Source organism: Somniosus microcephalus, chromosome 7, assembly GCF_052327205.1.
Source record: "Somniosus microcephalus isolate GS21.2 chromosome 7, FLI_Smic_1.0, whole genome shotgun sequence".
NCBI classification, from domain to species: Eukaryota; Metazoa; Chordata; class Chondrichthyes; order Squaliformes; family Somniosidae; genus Somniosus; species Somniosus microcephalus.
The window spans coordinates 125,984,310-126,003,375 of NC_140993.1; the positions used below are offsets into that span (position 1 = coordinate 125,984,310).

The 19,066-nt window shown below is 47.0% G+C and overlaps 1 protein-coding gene across 3 annotated transcripts in view; it reads right to left on the reverse strand.

Annotated features, from left to right (window-relative positions):
* Positions 1-4,428: 4,428 nt before the first annotated feature.
* alkal1 (ALK and LTK ligand 1) overlaps positions 4,429-19,066 on the reverse strand; it is a 56,418-nt gene continuing 41,780 nt past the window's right edge. For all 3 annotated transcript variants that reach the window (XM_085992917.1, XM_085992916.1, XM_085992915.1), the window contains 2 exons: positions 12,186-12,261; positions 4,429-6,340 (listed from right to left, as the gene is read on the reverse strand). In XM_085992917.1, coding sequence (XP_085849043.1) covers positions 12,197-12,261 — 65 coding nt within the window. In that variant the 3' untranslated portion in view covers positions 4,429-6,340; positions 12,186-12,196. The remainder of the gene's footprint in view (positions 6,341-12,185; positions 12,262-19,066) is intronic.

Genomic DNA, 19,066 nt, shown 5'->3' on the forward strand with positions numbered 1-19,066 from the left:
GACGCCGCTCGGTCTTCAACCCCCGGCTGCGCCCTGTGCGCTTTACCCTCTCTCTTACCCCGTCGACGCTGCTCGGCCTTTTCTGTGCCGTCGGTCGGCTCCAGCCGCCGCTGTCCGGGAAGGGCCTGCGCCGTACCTGTTGCCAGCCTGTTGCTGGATCATCGTGGCTGGAGAACCAAGCCCAGCTCTTAACAGCCTCCCCTACGATGCTCACTCTCTGCTGGATGACTGGGCGGTTGCTCGTGGTCGACGCCTGTGCTTCTGGCCTCGACTTTCTTCCACTGTCCTCCAGGAGCGAATCCCTGGGAAGAAATGCAGAGTTGCAGGTAGGTTCAAATCGACCTCGTCGCCACTGCTAAATCCGTGAATCTTAAGGTATGGTGTTCTTCAATAAATAGACGGAGACTGCAGATTAACAATCAACAGGTGTTTACTGGATGAGGGTAGTCTAAAAACTAACAGTACAGATCCCTACACAGGGTTTATATACAGGTGTGGTCACTGCCGGTACTACAGTATACAGGAGCTGTAAAAGTAGTTCTCCTCTTAAAGGTACATACACTACAACATGGACAATGTACAGTAGGCATCTCAAAACACTAGACAAGTATCACCAACGCTGCCTCCACAAAATCCTGCAAATCCATTGGCAGGATAGGCGTAGCAATGTCAGTGTTCCCTTTCAGGCCAACATCCCCAGCATTGAGGCATTGATCATGCTCAATGAGCTCCGATGGACAGGTCACATTGTCCGCATGCCTGATACAAGACTCCCAAAATAAGCACTCTACTCTGAGCTCTGTCACGGCAAGCAATTTCCAGGAGGGCAGAGAAAACATTTCAAGGACGTCCAGAAAGCCTCTTTGAAAAAATGTAACATCCTCATCAACTATTGGTATTCCCTGGCCCAAGACCGCTCAAATTGGAGGAGAAGCATTCGAGAAGGCACCGAACACTTTGAGTTTCTTCATCAGGAACACGCGAGGCCAAGTACAAACAGCGGAAGCAGCGTATCACAAACTAAGCACTCCATCCACTCGTCCCTTCAACCAGTACCTGCCCCACCTGTGGTAGAGTCTGTAGATCCCACATAGGACTCATTACTCACCTTAGAACCCACAATATTGGAGTGGGAGCAAGTCATCCTCGACTCCGGAGGACTGCCTAAGAAGAGGAAGAGTGCCTGGTGATGTTGATGTTGGGGCTAATCGTGGAGGGATAAAGAGGACCAAGGTGAGATTTTTTCAAGAGTACCGATGCTGCTGGAATATATTGCAGCTGAAGTTGAGATGACAGAAGCGATCTGTCAATGGTGAGAGAGCTTGCTCTAAGGAAGTGACAGTGGATAGAGAGTTTACTCCAAACACTTCCAAACTGCATAAAGCTGAAAAGTGTATTCCAAATCCTGAAGGTTGCAGCTTCTCAGATTGGAAAGTGAACTGCTGTGAAATGGTAGTTTTTATACCACTTTTACAGCTGTCACCTATTCAGAGGAATGGAGAGTCATTGACAGGCCAACCTACTTACCTGACGCGATCCCTGAGCGCCAGGAACCTCGTGAAAAAGCTGGTAAAATGGTAAGTACATGGTAAAATGGTGTTCAAGTACCTTTGAACAAGCTCTTAAGTATCTGAATTGGCTCACCCACTGCTTGGTGTCAGGTCTGTAAAGCGCAGACAGACCCGACACTTAAGAAACTGACCTGGAAGCAGTTGACAGCGGGATCCCAACCTGCTGTCAATCTTTTCGAGTTTGACAGCGAACCTGCCTCCCTCTGAACACCGGCAAAATTTCGGCCTACATGTTTAATTCTTACTGCCCTCTGGAGTGACCCAGGAAGATGCCATTGCAAAAATCACAACTTCGGCAATAATAAGAAAATTTGACAGACACCACTGTGGGAACCGCAGTGGAGAAGGCCCACCTGGCCAACTAGGGATGGGTAATAAATGCAGCCTTGCCAACATCACCCACTTTCTGAGAACAAATGAAAAAAAAAATTCACGACAAGGCTTCACAAAGAAGGTCGTCACTTAGCCTTCCTGCCTCCTGGAGGTTGACTGAAGACAATTTTTGACCACAGAGAAGACTTTTCCTATAAGCACAAAGGTCACAACTGCAGTACATTACATTTTTATGCCATTGGATTCTTCAAAGTCACCACTGGTGACAAATCAGTCAGTCAGGTGTCTGCAGATGTTTCCCAAGTGAGTGACCGAGGCCTTGTTTACAAGGGACCATGTGTTCATCACTTTTTCTGTGGAAAGGATATCAGCTTGACAGGTTTACCAAGAGCTCAGGTTCGATATCTTTCAATACTAAGTGGCATAGATGATGTAGGTACAATTAAGCTCGTTGATTTATATTGTGAGAAGAACAACATACATTTATAATGCAGCTTTAACATAAAAAGTTCCACGGTGTTTCACAAATTGCAATATAAAAGAGAATGACTGCCAAGCCACAGAGGAGAGATTAAGAAGACAGCACCTCCCAAACCCACGACTTCTATGACCTAGAAGGACAAGGGAGCAGGTGCATGGGAACACACCTCCCCTCCAAGTTACACACCATCCTGACTTGGAAATATATTGCCGTTCCTTCATCATTGCTGTGTCAAAATTCTGTAACTCCCTCCCTAACAGTACTATGAAATTACTTTCACCTCATGGACTGCAGCAGTTCAAGAAGGTGGCTCACCACCACCTTCTCAAGGGTAATTAAAGATGGGCAATAAATGCTGGCCTTGCCAGTGGTGCCCACATCCTGGGAATGAATAAAAAAAGTGACCAAAAGCCTGGTGAAAAAGATAGGTTTTGAGTAGGCGTTTAAAGGTGTCCAGATTGGAGAGGTGGGGGGATTTAGGGATAGATTTCTGGAGAGCAGGGCCAAGGTGGCTGGAAGCTCTGTTATCAATGGTGAAGCAAAATTTGGGGGAGATGCACACAAGACCAGGTACAGGAGAGGATGTAAGACCAGAGGTTATAGGGTGGAACAAGGCATTGGAGGGGCAGGACAGGTAGTAAAAGTAGGTTAGCAAGGATGGGGTAATGGGAGAGTGGAACTTTTTGTGGTACGGCATACAGACAGCTGCATTTTGGAGAGATTAGGGTTTGTGGAGTGGAGGATGGGAGGCTGGCAAAGTGGACATTGAAATAATCAAGTCTAGAGGTGAGAAAAACATGGATAAGTGTTTCATTAGTGGAGCTAGAGTAAAGGTGGCTAATATTACATAGGTGAAAATAGGCAGCCTTGATGATGGATAGGATGTGGGGTTTGAAATTCAGCTCAGATTTGAGCAGGATGCCAAAATTTGACACTGTTTCATTCAGCATGTATGAGTGGTTGGGGATGAGGATGGAATCAGTGGCATGGGAGCAGAATTTGTGATGGTGGATGAAAATTATGGCTTTGGTCTTCTCAATGTTAGGTTGGCGGAAATTGTAGGTCCTCCTTGACTTAATGATGGACAGACAGCCTGACAGAGCAGTCATATGGCCTACTCCTGCTCCTATTTCTTATGTTCTTTATAAAATAAAAGAAGTTGTGAGCTCAAGAAAGCTAGAGAGGAGGTATACCTGGATGTCCTTAGCATATGTGTGGAAGCTTACCCCATGCCTGCGTATGATGTTGACTAGGCAAATGCAGATGAGGGAAAGGAGAGGCCGAGCATAGCCTCTGGAAGTGACAGTGGGGAGCAGGAAGATAAGTAATTGAAGTCATCCCGGTGGTGTGAGAAGGGCAGAAAATGGACTTTAGGGACTCGAACAGAACATTTGAGAGAGTTGGGCATGGAGCTGGAAAGTAGTGATGTGTCCAAGAACCATAGACAGGAAGTGAGGAATTAAGGACTAATTATGAATTAAGAAGTGAGTTATGACAGCAATTTTGAAAGGGATCTGTTCCAAAGGAATGGAAACCTTTTACAGCTAGCATGGAAGGACAGAATATTTCCTGTGCTGCTGGGGCTTGCTGAGGTTAGAGAATTCTTGAATGGAAAACAGCAGACTAGGTTTGAATAGGAAAATATAAGGATAAGTGAATATTCTGGATTTTTCAGGGTAACCTTTGGGGATTAGTGATTATCTATTTGGACCTTTATCTCAGGATGGGTAGGGTGTACATGATCTGGTAGATTACAGAAGGGCAGGGTGGGTTGGCTCAAATCATCAGGCCGCGACTTTTGAATTTAAAGTAGGCCCCCGCCTGCCTGTAGCGGGAGCCTCGGCTGCCTTAAAGTCGACGAAGCTGAAATGGCTCTAGGTGGGAACAGACCAGCCTCAGGCTGGTAAGCTGATTAAGTCTAATCTTAACCCCTCCCATGCACCATTCTCACTGGTGAGGGGCTTAAAAATGATGCCATTGTCTTTAGATTAGAGATATGAAGATCTATAAAAAATCTCCATAGTTCTCAGACCACACATGTGCCATAAATACAGAATACCAGAAAACATTATTCGTTATTACTATAATTTATTCCATCAAACTGCATTGTAGTATTCCAGTCTTTTGCATTATTTACATTATTTGCAAAGTTTTACATAAGTGCCAGTACCGATGGTAATTCATAATAGCTACGAGATATTATTCCAAAGCATGGTACATTTTGAGCTTAAATTCTCAATGCGCAGTACAGTGTAACAGATTTTCAGAACTAAAGTATCAAACTGATATTTTTATTATTTGTAAGGAATAATGTTCATTTTACAGCTCCTATGGAAGGTGAATTGCATTGCATTCAAGGTCAGTGCAAATAATGAAAACGAGTCTAAGCAAAATTGTAGAGGTACAATATAATGACATAAATCATTGTAGAACAATCAGCACATCAGATTGGCCCATTTCAAATTGTGAGAAATCTTCAAATTTAAAATACAATAATCAAACACTGACTACCAGTAATGCGTAATGCTCTCAATCAGCAGCATGAAGATATGTCACTGAAAGGGGGACAAACCCTTGACATTAATTGGGGAAAGTGTAAAGAGAACGAGTCATCATCCAGTGAACTTTTGTTGGGGTAACTACCAGACTTTATTTCAGCTGATGTCTGTAAGCTTTGGGAATCACATAGATCTCTTCATTACACAAGGAATAATAAAACAATGAGTTATACCTTTAGAAGTACCATTCTTACCTTCCTCTCTGATTAGAACACCACTATTTATTTGGCACTTCTGTTAAATTACAGAACTGCTAATACTGGAACTTCACTATCTTGGTCCACTGCTAGCACCCTCTTAGAAGGGAGGACAATAAAATGAGAACCTATAAAGGTTACTGCTTCATACCACTAGGATTTTCTGTATTGTTTAAATATTTCATCAGTGCAGAACATTATATACAAAGTATTTCAATAAATAATTGGTTTATTTGAATTCTATGTGATAATATTGGCCCAGATTTTACGGGGCCTATGATGGACTATGCACAGCTTACGTCATCGTAAGTGGCCCGCAAGTTCCAAGTTTCTGCATGCGCTGCGCATGCGTGAAAACCCGGAACTTGTGATCTGTCAAGTTTCTCCTTGACAGATCGTGCGCATCCGCTGTAAATTCACTTTCGCTGGTGCAGAGTTGAGCTATTTGCCCAACTACTGCCCAGCAAATACCCATCAAACACTTATGCCTGGTAAAAGCAGGCGTAAGGCCTTCTTTTACCAGCGTAAGGGTTAAAATAAATGTTAAAATAATTTTTTTTTAATGATTTAAACATTCACTTACATTTAAAATTAGTTTAGGTTATTTTTGTTCCATTTAAAAATGTTTACATTTACTTTTCAAAAATAATTATTTTTATTTTAAATTAATTTTGAACCTGTGATTATTTATTTTTATTTCAGTGCTGTGAAATTGTATTTATTAGGTGATTCCTATTATGCGTTTGGGGATTTCGTACATAAATGGAATCCCCATAAGCATAATAGGAATCCCCCTTTGTCATTGGTTGGCGCGGCACATGTGATCCCAGGGACGCTTGCGAACCGCCTGCACCCCTAGGATGCATGGGCCTTTACGCAGACGTACCCCTGCAGGTCCAGGACCGGAACAGTCTGAAGCTCCGGAGGCTGCAGGTAAGTATGGAGTTTTCTTGCGGTTTAGAGGTGTACGCGGGCGGTAAGCCTCTGGCCGCAATTTCCAGGCCAATATAAATCAAAGATATGTTTAATTAACACAAAAAGCGGAATGTTCTCACACATATATGAAAATAAAAAGCACTCAGTAATTAAAACAAACAATGCTGTAAACCAAAACAATATCAGCTTTAATTCAGATCCATCTTGGGAAATTTTCAAGGCACTTCCTAGGCAAATCGCATTTCCATCTTCAATGATTTGGGTCTGCAAGAAAAAGAAAATATACCATTTAGAAACTAAAATGCAACAGGTTCCAAGCTACAATAAGAATTTATTCACCATTTATATATTTCTAACCATAGTAAACTGTGCATAGATTTATTGCAACTTTTTCTACCAAAACCATACAATTTTTAATAGAGATCTGTGAACATGGTGATGGTGGGATTTCAGCACCAGTGGTGTGGCCTGTTTTTTCTTTTCAGGGCTGGAATTCCACTGGGGGTGAAACTGGACCTCGTAGCGCCCACTGTGTTTTGCCAATATTTTCTGTTTTATTTCAGAACTGCTGCACTTCCAGATGTTTTTCTTTTTTCCATTCCCTCCTTTTTTACTTTATTGCCTTTATCCTTATGTTGCCTGTCCCATGTCTTTTCATCATCTTCGATACTTGCCAGATCTTTTGTTCTTTTCATGTCTTTCCATCATCTCCCTATAGATCTTTCATATTATCCAACAGCTTTCTGGAAAACAGTTTGTAGGTCATTCAACCCATAAACTCCAACTCTGTGACTGGAGTACTGATGATTCTCTCCCCGCTCCTCCTATCACTATTATTTTTCAACCTAACTGTTTTGATATGGAGCTAAAGTGAGTAAATTGATTTGAGGTACAGATCAGCCGTGATTGGATTAAATGATGGTGCAGGCTTAAGGGGCTGAATGGCCAACTACCCCTACGTTTTTGTGAGAATAGAGAAGATTGTGTGATTCGATAGAAGTGTTTAAACTTATGAGAAATTGGATTGGCACTGGGAACCAGCATAGAGTGGGAGACAGGCCTGGAACGCATACCCAAAGATGAAGGCTCGAGACTCGCTGGAAATTGGGCTTCGGGCCTCATCAACATAATACCAATGAGCTGTGGATGCCAATCAGGCATCGAGATGCAGCTCGCTAGTCATGGCCTTCGCAAAATCTGCCAACTCGGATGCCGAGCCAGCCCACAACTAAGTCCTGGGGGGCCAGAGACAAACCAGAGCAGGGAGAGATTGGTTGACAGTTCTGTCAATGACCAGAAATTCTCTCGGTTACATATGACATTTTTCTTAATTTTTAATCATTGATAAGCAATTTGTAATCCTGTGAATAATCCTATAGAATTGAAATTGCTTTCTGTATTCTTGTTAAGGTTTACATTTGCTTGCTCAATAAACAGAGCACTGCAGATGGAAATCCTTTTTATTTTAGATCCAGAAGACATTTTAGAGCAGATTTATAACTACAAATACAATGGTGCTTTTTCTCAGCATTATTTTTAAGGTGACATTTTCTTTTATCACAGTGATTACCATAATGCATTAACACATTTTCACAAATTGGAAAATAATGTTTACATCATTATAGTTATGTGAGAAATCAGTAAGGTAACATCTAACTATGTAAAATCCTGGCCAGAAATTTCCTCAAAGCTGTTCCTGCAAACACCGCTGTAACTATGCCGGAAGTGGAGTGGAAACCTTGTTTTCTTGCTTATACTTCCTGCTACCTGTCAGAAACTAAAGAGACCCAAAGCAAATGTTCCATTAGAAATGGGCTAAATAATAGTAAGAAATTCTCTGTTAAACATTCATGAATAACTACTTCTATATTCATGGATAGCATCTTCATAGAATTACATAGAATATATAGCTCAGAAACAAGCCATTCGTCCCAACTGGTTTATGCTCCACACGAGCCTCCTCCCATGCTACTTCATCTAACCCCTTCATTAAACTACACAACAGGGGGATGTTGTGTGAATGTGTTAAGCGCTCATCTGCTAAAATGGCCAATAATTTCAAACACCAGAAGATAGGGAGGGGAGTAGGCCTGATAATAAAGGATGATGTAAGGACAGTAATGAAAAAGGATCTTGGCTCGGAAGATCAGGAAGTAGAATCAGTATGGGTGGAGATAAGAAATAACAAGGGTCAGAAAACACTGGTGAGAGTAGTTTATAGCCTCCTAACAGTAGCTATACTGTTGGACAGAGAATTAATCAATAATAGGAGCTTGTAACAAAGGTATAGATAGATAGATTTTTGGACTCTAGGGGGATCAAGGGATATGGCGATTGGGCTGGAAAGTAGATTTGAGGTCGAAGATCAGCCATGATCTTATTGAATGGCGGAGCATGCATGAGGGGCCATATGGCCTTCTTATGTTCTTGTCATTTTGTTAAATGGCAAAAAAATTATATCAGGATTGCAATGGCCCTGCTATTAACTCAAAGGCACGTTGGGATTGGGGGCCCGATATCCTGTGGGAAATCCAGAAGTAAGTTTAGTGCGTCTGTCAGTGGCATTTTAATGCAGCCAGCTCATTATCATTTTATTTCTGGCGTCGATTGTGAGGCAGCGAGCGTGATGAGGACTTGCATGATTCCATCTCCACTCCAGTATTTAAAAGGCCAATTGAAGATGGAATTTGGTTGAGTTTGGAGTTGGAACCAAAAGAAGGCAAGGTGTGAAAATGGATTCAGGATGCTCAAAGGCTGTGTACCACTTCAATGATGTCTCCCTTGATTACTGCTGGGGGCTGTGAGGAGCTAGGGAGAGATACTCTTCCTCAGCAATGGGAGGAAGAAACCTACTGCTGCCCCAAAGAAGGTGTGGCTGGAGGTGGCCCAGGAGATCAGCAGCAGGAGCATTGTGCCATGCTCCTGGATTCAGTGCAGGAAGCACTTTAATGACCTAACCAGGTCAGGAAAGGTGAATACAGTTGCACATTCACCTATATCCTGCTGTGCGCATCACCCCACCCTCTCACTCTGTCTTGTCAAGTATATTTCATTACATCTCTCCTCTTATTCTGCAAGCACACCCATCCCTCTCTTTCTATGCACCTTCTTACATTCCCATCTATCCATCCACCACTGCTACTCACCTTTGGTGACAAAATTAAATATCAGTGACCCACATGTCATATAACACTCAGTCATGTTGACTTAATTTCAACAGCGAGTGAAATATAATCATCTTCATAATGATAAGTTGCAACATACTTACCTTGCCAGTACTAATTCATATCTTTTCTCTCCACGTGCAGCTGGAGTCCATGGACCTCGTGGATGACGAATCCTCAGAGGAGCTGATTCCTTCTGAGGGTGCGCCATCACAGGACTCATGCTTAACATGCACCAGCTCAGATACTCGCTCTTCGGTAGGACCAGTTAGATAGATAGTTGGGTTTTAACCTGGTGACTCACACTTCACAAGTGGGCAAGAGCAAACAGTGGTGGCAGTGAGAGCTGTGGAGCGTCCGCTCCCTCTCCAAGCTCTGCTCAGCTGGAAAAAGATGCTGTACCCCGGGGGGCTGTCAATGAAAAGCAGAATCATTGAGGAGCAGCAGAGAATGTGCGATGTAGTGACAGGACTTCCAAGCACACTGACCATAATTACAGAGAGAATGGAGGAGTCCACCTCAAGCAAGAGTGAGATGATGTTATTGCGACGATGTCTTCTTACATGGATAGAGTGGCCAACTCCGTGGAACATCAAACGCAGCAACCAAATAAGTCTATGCCCGCCTTGACCACGGCCGTGCACACTCTGGATGCCAACATGTTTGCCGCCTTGAACAGGATGACAGATACCTTAACCATGGCCTTACAGTGCTGCACTGATCTAAAAGTGCTCTCCAGCAGAGTGGTAGGGGTGAAGTGTGGCTGTCCTGTCAGAAGGTTGATGGCAAAAGGAGACATGGCAGTGGGGACTCCACTCAAAGCACTTCCGTTTCTCACCCCTCTGCTGCTTCTCTCTGTGCTGTCCAGCTAGCAGTCTCTCAAAGGCATGCTGCTGCTGCTAATGCTGCTGTTGGTGCTGGTCATACTGCTCTTCATCTGAGGCCCAATCTAAGGCAGCCAAGGCACCACCCATCCTGATTTGATTCAGAAAATCTCCAAAGTGTAGAACACAAACTCTCAGCAAAGTACTGTAAAAAAAACTTTTCCCACTAGTAGGTAAGAAAGCAGCTATGAGTACTGAGTATTTATTGCAGTATTTCCATGCGTTCAAATCAGCCCTCAATTGCCATTGTGTTCTCGCCTTGCTTTCAATAGCAAGTTTCAGTAAGCCTGGGAAAGTCATTGATGCGACTTTAAACTTAAAAGCGTGTTGAAATATCGCTCCAATTGAGCAATTACCATAAGTTAATAGGCAACCCGCCTCTCCTGATGGGGTTGCAGACAACCAGCCTAACGCACCCGAGTTAAATGCGGAAGTCGGCAGGTTGGAGCCAGCTTCCTGATACGCTCACATTTTTGTCAGACTTAACCCTCCATCCGCACCCAAACACACAAACTCCTCCAGGTTAAAATTCCCCCCAATGTTTCCATGATTCTGATATGGGGAAAAAGGACCACAGAGCTTGGGCACATGAGCAATTCAAACGAAAAGCTAACTCTGGAGAGATGAAAGCAGTTAATGCCTGTCTGTGCAGCCCCTTGATAGCTGTGTCATAGTAGCCTATCAGAATATCCCAAAGTGTTGTGTGCTCTTCGTCCCAGGTTCCCTGCTCTGTCCTATTGTCTGCCTGGTATTCTTCGGCTCTTCTGCTCAATATTTCCTGGAATCCTGAGATATAGAATAAAATCCAGACTAAACCAGATGTGAGTACTTTGCAGGTCACCCCTGGAGCATCAATTTAATCTAATTCAAAATTAGCTCTGAGGATGACTAGGTTTAAATCTTTCATTTGCCAATAGGAGTTTCTATTAAAAATAATTCTTTAAAAGCACAATCTAAACTTTATTTAGCTTATGCATCCGATAGTAGTTTTATATCATTTTCTAAAATTAAAAAAGATATAAAATTGTTGAACAATAAAAAAGAATTCGGAAGCCGTCAGGTATTATTTATTTTAGACATGTAGATGCCAATTGTTATGTATCACAACTCATTTTGTAACTATAACCCTGATTTTAACCTAGCCAGCCCAGACAACAGTCGGCAACATCAAGCAAGTAAAGGGGGTCATTGCCAATATTTTATGAATACTTTTGAGCTGGTTGCACTGGCATGCGCCTCCCACCCCAACCCCACCCCCCCCCCCACCCAACCACCCCACCATCCCGAGCAACTTGTTAACACTGCACCTTCCTCCCCTCGTTTCTTATAAAGGAGGCCTAATTCCAAAATTGGTGCCATTTTCAGCCGAGCACCGTAACTTCCTCCCCTTCCAGAGTGGTTATCCAATGCTGCATCTTCCTCCCCAACCTCCCTCTAGTGCAGTGTTATCCGTCAGCCACAGTTGTGGTTATGGAAACACCATTTTAACCACATGCAGTAATTTTAGTAGCAAACACCTTAAACACACTCACACAATATAGGTAACTTTGATGCACTGTACTTCACCTGTGTGTATTTGGTTAACAAACATCTACCACCATTCAGTAACCAAGGAAGTAAAGCACTCACAATGATGAAAAACCACTCTCAACACTCTGCGTATTGTCTTACCAATTTACCGACAATGTATAAAAAGGTCAAAGTTCACATGCATACGCCACGTGAACAAGTATTGAGATTGCATGCAAAATGATAGTGTCCATTACTCAATTTTTATTTATTAATCAGAAATAATATAAGCCATAGCTGGATTTCCAATTCGCCACATGTGGCTGGTGGCTTTCCTTTTGGAGAACACTGTTTGAGTCGGCGTCCAAAATGCAGCCATAGTAACATTCACGCCTTTTAGAATGATTCAAATTAGCTGACCCTGCCCTAACCATGAATACTCCAGCAGGCTCACCAGTGCATCGGGATACCCAGTTCTCTGTGCTCACACAGCAGGGTTGAGGGATTTCAGCTCCTAAAGCTAAGATCATTTTATATGCATAATATACTTACATGGCAAATATTTATTGTTGTGTACACAATGGGCTCACAGCTAATCTTGTCAGCAACCTTGCACATCTTTTGTAGTCTGTAACAGAAAACACAGAATGGTATTTAGTAACTAAATATTTAGAAAACGATTACTTCTGTGAACAGTTGTATTCAAAATGTGGTGGAATTCATGAAAATTTTTAATAAAATGCTAAAGTTCAGTGTAAAACCAAATATATACCAAGAATAATATTTCTGTAACACCTGGTCCAGATGTTTGGAATTCAAGGAGGTGAAATTTCTCCTGTTCTGTAATTTTACCAAAATAAGGTGTCATGGCCTAGAAATTCAGTTGGTTGCGCCAGCAGTTAGCGCCTTAAGAGAAGTGAATTTCGGGCGCTATGCGTGTAGCGCCCGGGCGCAGCGCAGTTTGCGCCTCACCCCAAATTAAGTGGACCCTTAGCACCGGCGTAAAGTTTAGCGCCCGCCCGGCTGCGCGCGCAGAAAATGACGTCACATCCTCGTGCAACGCCCTTTGCGCGCCCCGATTCCAAACTTCAGTCGGACCGCCCCATTGTGCGGCTGGCGGCCAGAGCGTTTGTAAAATGGAACGCAACACAGCCGACGCGGGCCCCGGGGAGCGCAAATTAAAGGGCACGTACCCTGCAGTATAAAGGGCAGCCATTTTGCAGCAAACACTCTTGTGCAACGGATTTCTGGACACACAAGGAGGAGAGCTAACTGGTTTCGTGCAGCAATAGCTCAGGTATTTTTGGACTCAGGCCAAAGCGCTGCAAGTGCCCTGTTGGAAATTTGACTGTTTGCCAGCATTTGATGGGGGCTGCATGGGGTGCCAACGCGGAGTTTCAGCGCCATGTGCGTAGGGCTCGCAGACACGGGGTCAGAGGGGCAGCCCTGGCTAGAGGCAGAGGGGGCAACAGGCGTCGGCAACATAGGCCTTACCCAGTCAGGGTATACCGCCAGCAGCGCTCCTACCTCACCATGAGTGGCGCGCGATGTGTAAGAAGGCTGAGATTCCGAAAGGAGGTGGTTGCAGAGATCTGCCACCTGCTTCGCAGAGATCTGCGTCCAAAGCTCAGGTGCAGGACGTCTCTGTCGGTGGAAGTGAAGGTGACGGTGGCATTGAACTTCTATGCCACCGGCTCCTTCCAATCCGCTGTTGGGGACATAGCGAACATATCCCAGTTCGGCGTGCATCGCTGCATCCGCCAGGTGACCGATGCCCTTTTCAGAAGGAGACGCCAATTCATCTCCTTCCCCATGGCCCTGGAGAGCCAGCATCAGTGTGCAGTGGGATTTGCTAGACTCGCGGCCTTCCCCTTGGTGCAGGGTGCCATTGACTGTACGCATGTGGCTTTGCGGGCACCTCTGGAGCATGGCGAGCAGTATCGCAACCGGAAGGGCTACCATTCTCTCAATGTGCAGCTGGTGTGTGACCACAAGCAGCGCATCCTGGCTGTCAATGCCTGCTTTCCAGGCAGCTGCCACGATGCCTTTATCCTGCGGCAGAGTACTGTGCATGACATGTTCGAGGCACAGCCTCCCCCAAGAGGATGGCTACTCGGGGACAAAGGCTATCCTTTGTGTACCTGGCTCATGACCCCGCTCCGCGCGCCCAGGACCGCTGCTGAAGAGGCATACAACGAGAGCCATCAAAGGAGCAGAAACATCATCGAGCAAACTATTGGGGTCCTCAAGCAGCGGTTCCGCTGCCTTGATCGTTCCGGCGGATCTCTGCAGTATTCGCCGCAACGGGTCTCCCAATTTGTCGTAGTTTGCTGCATGCTGCACAACCTGGCTCTCCGCAGGATTCAGGCACTGCCACCTGACGTTGGACCACCACCTCAGGAGGAGGAGCAGGAGGAGGAGTGCGTTCCCAGGAGGGAGCGACAAGGTCCAAGGGCCGTCTGTCGCCAGCTTATTGAACGTAACTTCTAAGCCCCCTGTCAGGGAATGCCTTGTGGCCATGAAGCAAGATGAATGCAGCCACTCCGCAAGCCCTCAGCCGGCGAAGGCAACAAAGACTAACAAGAACAACCATGGACACTGTCTGAATAAAGATAAATTTATATTTGACAAAAATGAAACCCCTTCCCACATGAATCCCAAAAACAATCAACGGCCCCCACAAAAAGTGCAACAAACGACTCACTCCCACAACCTGGGGAGGAGTAACTCCACATTTGAACAAACCAGGCCTCAACCTCGGCCTTAACGCAAAAAACATACCCATCAACAAAGCAACCATGGGCAAAATAAAGATGTCCACCGCCATATAAAATTAAAGCTGGCCACACCCTCTACTTAGTGGCCCGCGAGGGCGAGACCTTGTCCAGCCTTTTGGCGCCCCTGCCCGGCCTGCTGCTCCTCCGCAAGCTCTGCCCAGTGGCTGCTGCGAGGCTGGGGGAAGGCACCTGAGGGTCAGATGTCCTTCCGCCAGATGGCCTTGGGGGGCGGCCTACACGGGCTTTGGGCCTGGAGGGGCCGGCTGTTGATTGGCGCACATGTGCATGGCCACCATCAGCTCCAGCCGCTTGCCGTTGACGCTCCACTGGGGGAGTGGCGGCGACGGATGGCGCAATGTGGGCAAGCTGGCGTATTGGAGTCGCTGGCTGGTGATGTCACACGCTGGCACTCGCCCGGGCACGCACTGCACGATCCGCACCAATCAGCCGAAGGGCGGATCGCTGTGCTGCTGCAGCGCGGCGGGTGTCCTGGCGATGCCTGGCTGAGGCAGCGCGTGTGGCAGCAGTGAGTGCCCCTGTTGCCCTGGTCTGTGCCCGCATCACATCCGCCACTGACTTGATGGCATCAGCCAGCGGCTCCATCGCCGGAGGCATCCGTTCCACTACCTCCATCATCATCTGGCCACTCTCGGCATTTGATGCCCCAAACTCCCGCACACTGGTCGCCAGCGACTCGATGGCCTCAGGCATCCGTCCCACCACCTGCATGAGCTCTGTGTGGCGGCGGTCCGAATCCTCGGCCATTTGGTCCAGCTGGCGCACCTCCGCCTAGGTGAAGGTGGCCGGACTGGAGGCGGGACTCTCCCTTGGCACGTTGCTGGCACTGAATGTCCGCAGCAACTGCACTCCCCTCCGATCCTTCCCCCCTCTGGGGGGAAGGCCGCGGCCCACCCGCAGCCCTCCTGGGTGGCTGGACGCCACTGGTCCCAGCAGCTGCACTCCCCTCCGAAAGTTGCTCCAGGCTCTCGTCTAGGGAAGACGTGTCCAACACTTCGCCCTCTGCTGCGGGACCTGAGTCCTCCCCTGATGGTCCGGGTTGCTCCTCCTCCTCCTCCTCCTCAGAGGGGCTGTCTCTGGCAGCTTCAGGGAGCTCTTCGTCACCAGCTGAAAGCAGGAAGGCACAAGAGTAGCTTCAGAGTGAGGAGAGGGCGTCAGCGAGGGAGTCATGACTGGTGGCATTCAGCGCATTGGTGGCACAGTGGCAAAGGAGGTAGCTCGGATGCGCAAGTGTGACGAGAGAGGGCCAAAAGGCGAGGTCCTTACCATTGCCGGGCAGCGGAGGGTCGGCTTCTCCGCATGCTCTGGGCACAATCACGCGGCCTCCCATGAGGCCACTCACGCGCTCCTCCAGGGGAGTGAGCTTCTGGAACTTGGCGCGGCCTCCCCCGGTGATGTCGCGGCGCTTCCGATTATTCGCAAGTTTAGCCTGCAAGAGAAAGGACGGGCTCCAAGTACGGTGTGTAGCCGTGACGTAGTGTGCACTGCCTCCCATGGTGGAATAGCTTGGCCAGTGTGTAAAGTGCAGAATGTGCAATTGATGCTCATGACTGTCCCAAAGCTGCTGGCTGAGGGCTGCCCATTAGGCGTTTCAGGTCCCTTTGCCCATCATGTCAGGTGTACATGCAAGAATGAGGAGGAGAGTGGAAAGGGTACTCACCCTGACAATCCTGGTCAGGTCATTGTATTTCTTCCGACATTGCACCTTGTCCCTGGGGGAATCGCCGTAGGACGACACCCTGGTGGCGATCTCCCTCCAGGCTTTGGTGTAGACGCGGTGGGTGGGATTCCTGCCATTGTCTGGGAACAAGATCCTGCGCCTCTTCTCCAATGCTGTCAGCATGATATCCAGATCACGCTCTGAGAAGCGCAGGGCACGCTCACGGGCCTTATCATGCGTTGCCATGGCTCGTTGGGCTCAGCAGCAGTGTTGAGGCCTAGTTTGAAAGCTGCAGTGTGCAGGGCGTGGCAGCAGACCAAATCGTCCCTTCCCCCTTTAAGAGCTGGCCGGCGCCACGGGGTCTGCTGTCAATCAAAAAATGACCGCACCCGCGCTGCGCCCCGCCTCGGCGCTATCCCTCTGCACCGCCGGCTTAGCGCCTAAAGATAGTCGTGTAACGCCTCTTTTGCGCTCCAGCAACCTCTTAGGGCGAAGCAACTGAATTTCGGTGAAGGGGGCGCAACTTTGGGGCGGGCGCTAAAGTCGGGCGGGCGCTAACGTTAGCGCCCCAAAAATGGCAAAACTGAATTTCTAGGCCCATGAGTATAAAACCGAGATTTCCATGAAAATCAATGGGTTAAAGTCTTAAAAAAAAGAAAGGCTTTAATTTATGTAGCGCCTTTCATGGCCTCAGAACACTCCAAAGCACTTTACAGCTAATGATGTACATTTGAAGTGTAGTCACTGTTGTAACATTAAATTAGCAAAGGCACTTCCCCAAACAAGTTAATGTATCAGTAACAACTATACCACAGTGGGGGAACTGCAACTCCCACCAGCTTTCAGCACAAAATGTGCAGTGTACACAAAGGTGTCGGCCTGAGGCCCAATCAAAAAATGGGCCTTGGGCTTCATTTGTATGAAACTGGAGAACTGCGGACACTAATCGGGTGTCCGAATACCACTCGCCTGTTGGGGCCTGACTAATTCCAGCCAGCTCTGACACCCAAACCGGTAGGTCCTGCCTCCTACATATACATTCTATCTATACCAGCATATAAGAGGGGTAGGTTAGAGTCATGAAATGCAAAACAATTTATATTGGTTATGATGCAGCACTTAATATCTTCTTACTTAATATTATATATTCAGCTTTGATTTATGATAATGTTATTAATTCCTGGCGATTCACTGCCTTTTGGAGCTCTTTCAGACTATTGCAGAATAAGGTCAGTGAATGTAAGTTACAAGCATGGGCAAGGAAACCTCCTGCTGATTACCACCTACTGCCCTCCCTCAGCTGATGAATCAGTACTCCTCCATGTTGAACACCACTTGGAAGAAGCACTGAGAGTAGCAAGGGCACAGAATATACTCTGGGTGGGGGACTTCAATGTCCATCACCAAGAGTGGCTCGGTAGCACCACTACTGACCGAGCTGGCTGAGTCCTGAAGGATATAACTGCCAGACTGGGCCTGCGACAGGTGGCGAGAGATCCAACACGAGGGAAAAATCTATTTGACCTCATCCTCACCAATCTACCTGTCACAGATGCATCTGTCCATGACAGCATTGGTAGCAGTGACCACCGCACAGTCATTGTGGAGACAAAGTCCCGTCTTCACACTGAGGACTCCCTCGATCGTGTTGTGTGGCACTAACACCATGCTAAATGGGATAGATTCAGTACACAGAACAGATCTAGCAGCTCAAAACTGGGCATCCATGAGGCACTGTGGGCCAGCAGCAGCAGCAGAATTGTATTCCACCACAATCAGTAACTTCATGGCCAGGCATATCCCTCACTCTACCATTACCATCAAGCCAGGGGACCAACCCTGGTTCAATAAGGAATGTAGAAGAGCATGCCAGGAGCAGCACCAAACGTACCTAAAAAACCTGGGGAAGCTGCAATCCAGGACTACATGCATGCTAAAAAGCAGAAGCAGCATGCTATAGACAGAGCTAAGCGATCCCACAATCAATGGATCAGATCAAAGCTTGCAGTCCTGCCACATCCAATCGTGAATGGTGGTGGACCATTAACTAACGGGAGGGGGGGGCTCCATGAATATCCCCATCCTCAATGATGGTGGAGCCCAGCACATGAGTGCCAAAGGCAAAGCTGAAGCGTTTGCAAACATCTTCAGCCAGAACTGCTGAGTGGATGATCCATATCGGCCTACTCCTGAGGTCCCCACCATCACAGAAGCCAGTCTTCAGCCAATTCGTTTCACTCCACGTGATATCAAGAAACAGCTGAGCGCACTAGATACAGCAAAGGTTATGGGCCCCGATAATATCCCGGCTATCGTGCTGAAGGCTTGTGCTCCAGAACAAGCCGCGCCTCTAGCCAAGCTGTCCATTTCCGCATGCAACAAGACCTAGACGACATTGAGGCTTGGGCTGATAAGTGACAGGTAACATTCGCGTCACACAAGTGCCAGGCAATGACTATCTCCAACAAGCGAAAGTCTAACCACCGCCCCTTGACATTGAACGACATTACCATCGCCGAATCCCCCACCATCAACATCCTGGGGGGTCACCATTGACCAGAAACTTAACTGGACCAGCCACATAAATACTGTAGTAACAAGAGCAGGTCAGACGCTAGGTATTCTGTGGCGACTGTCTCACCTCCTGACTCCCCAAAGTCTTTTCACCATCTACAAGGCACAAGTAAGGACTGTGATGGAATGCTCTCCACTTGCCTGGATGAGTGCAGCTCCAACAACACTCAAGAAGCTCCACATCATCCAGGACAAAGCAGTCCGCTTGATTGGCACCCCATCCACCACCTTAAACATTCACTCCCTCCACCACCAGGATACCGTGGCTGCAGTGTGTACCATCTACAAGATGCCTTGCAGCAACTCGCCAAGGCTTCTTCGGCAGCACCTCCCAAACACATGACCTCTTCCACCTAGAAGGACAAGGGCGGCAGGCACATGGGAACACCACCAGCTCCAAGTTC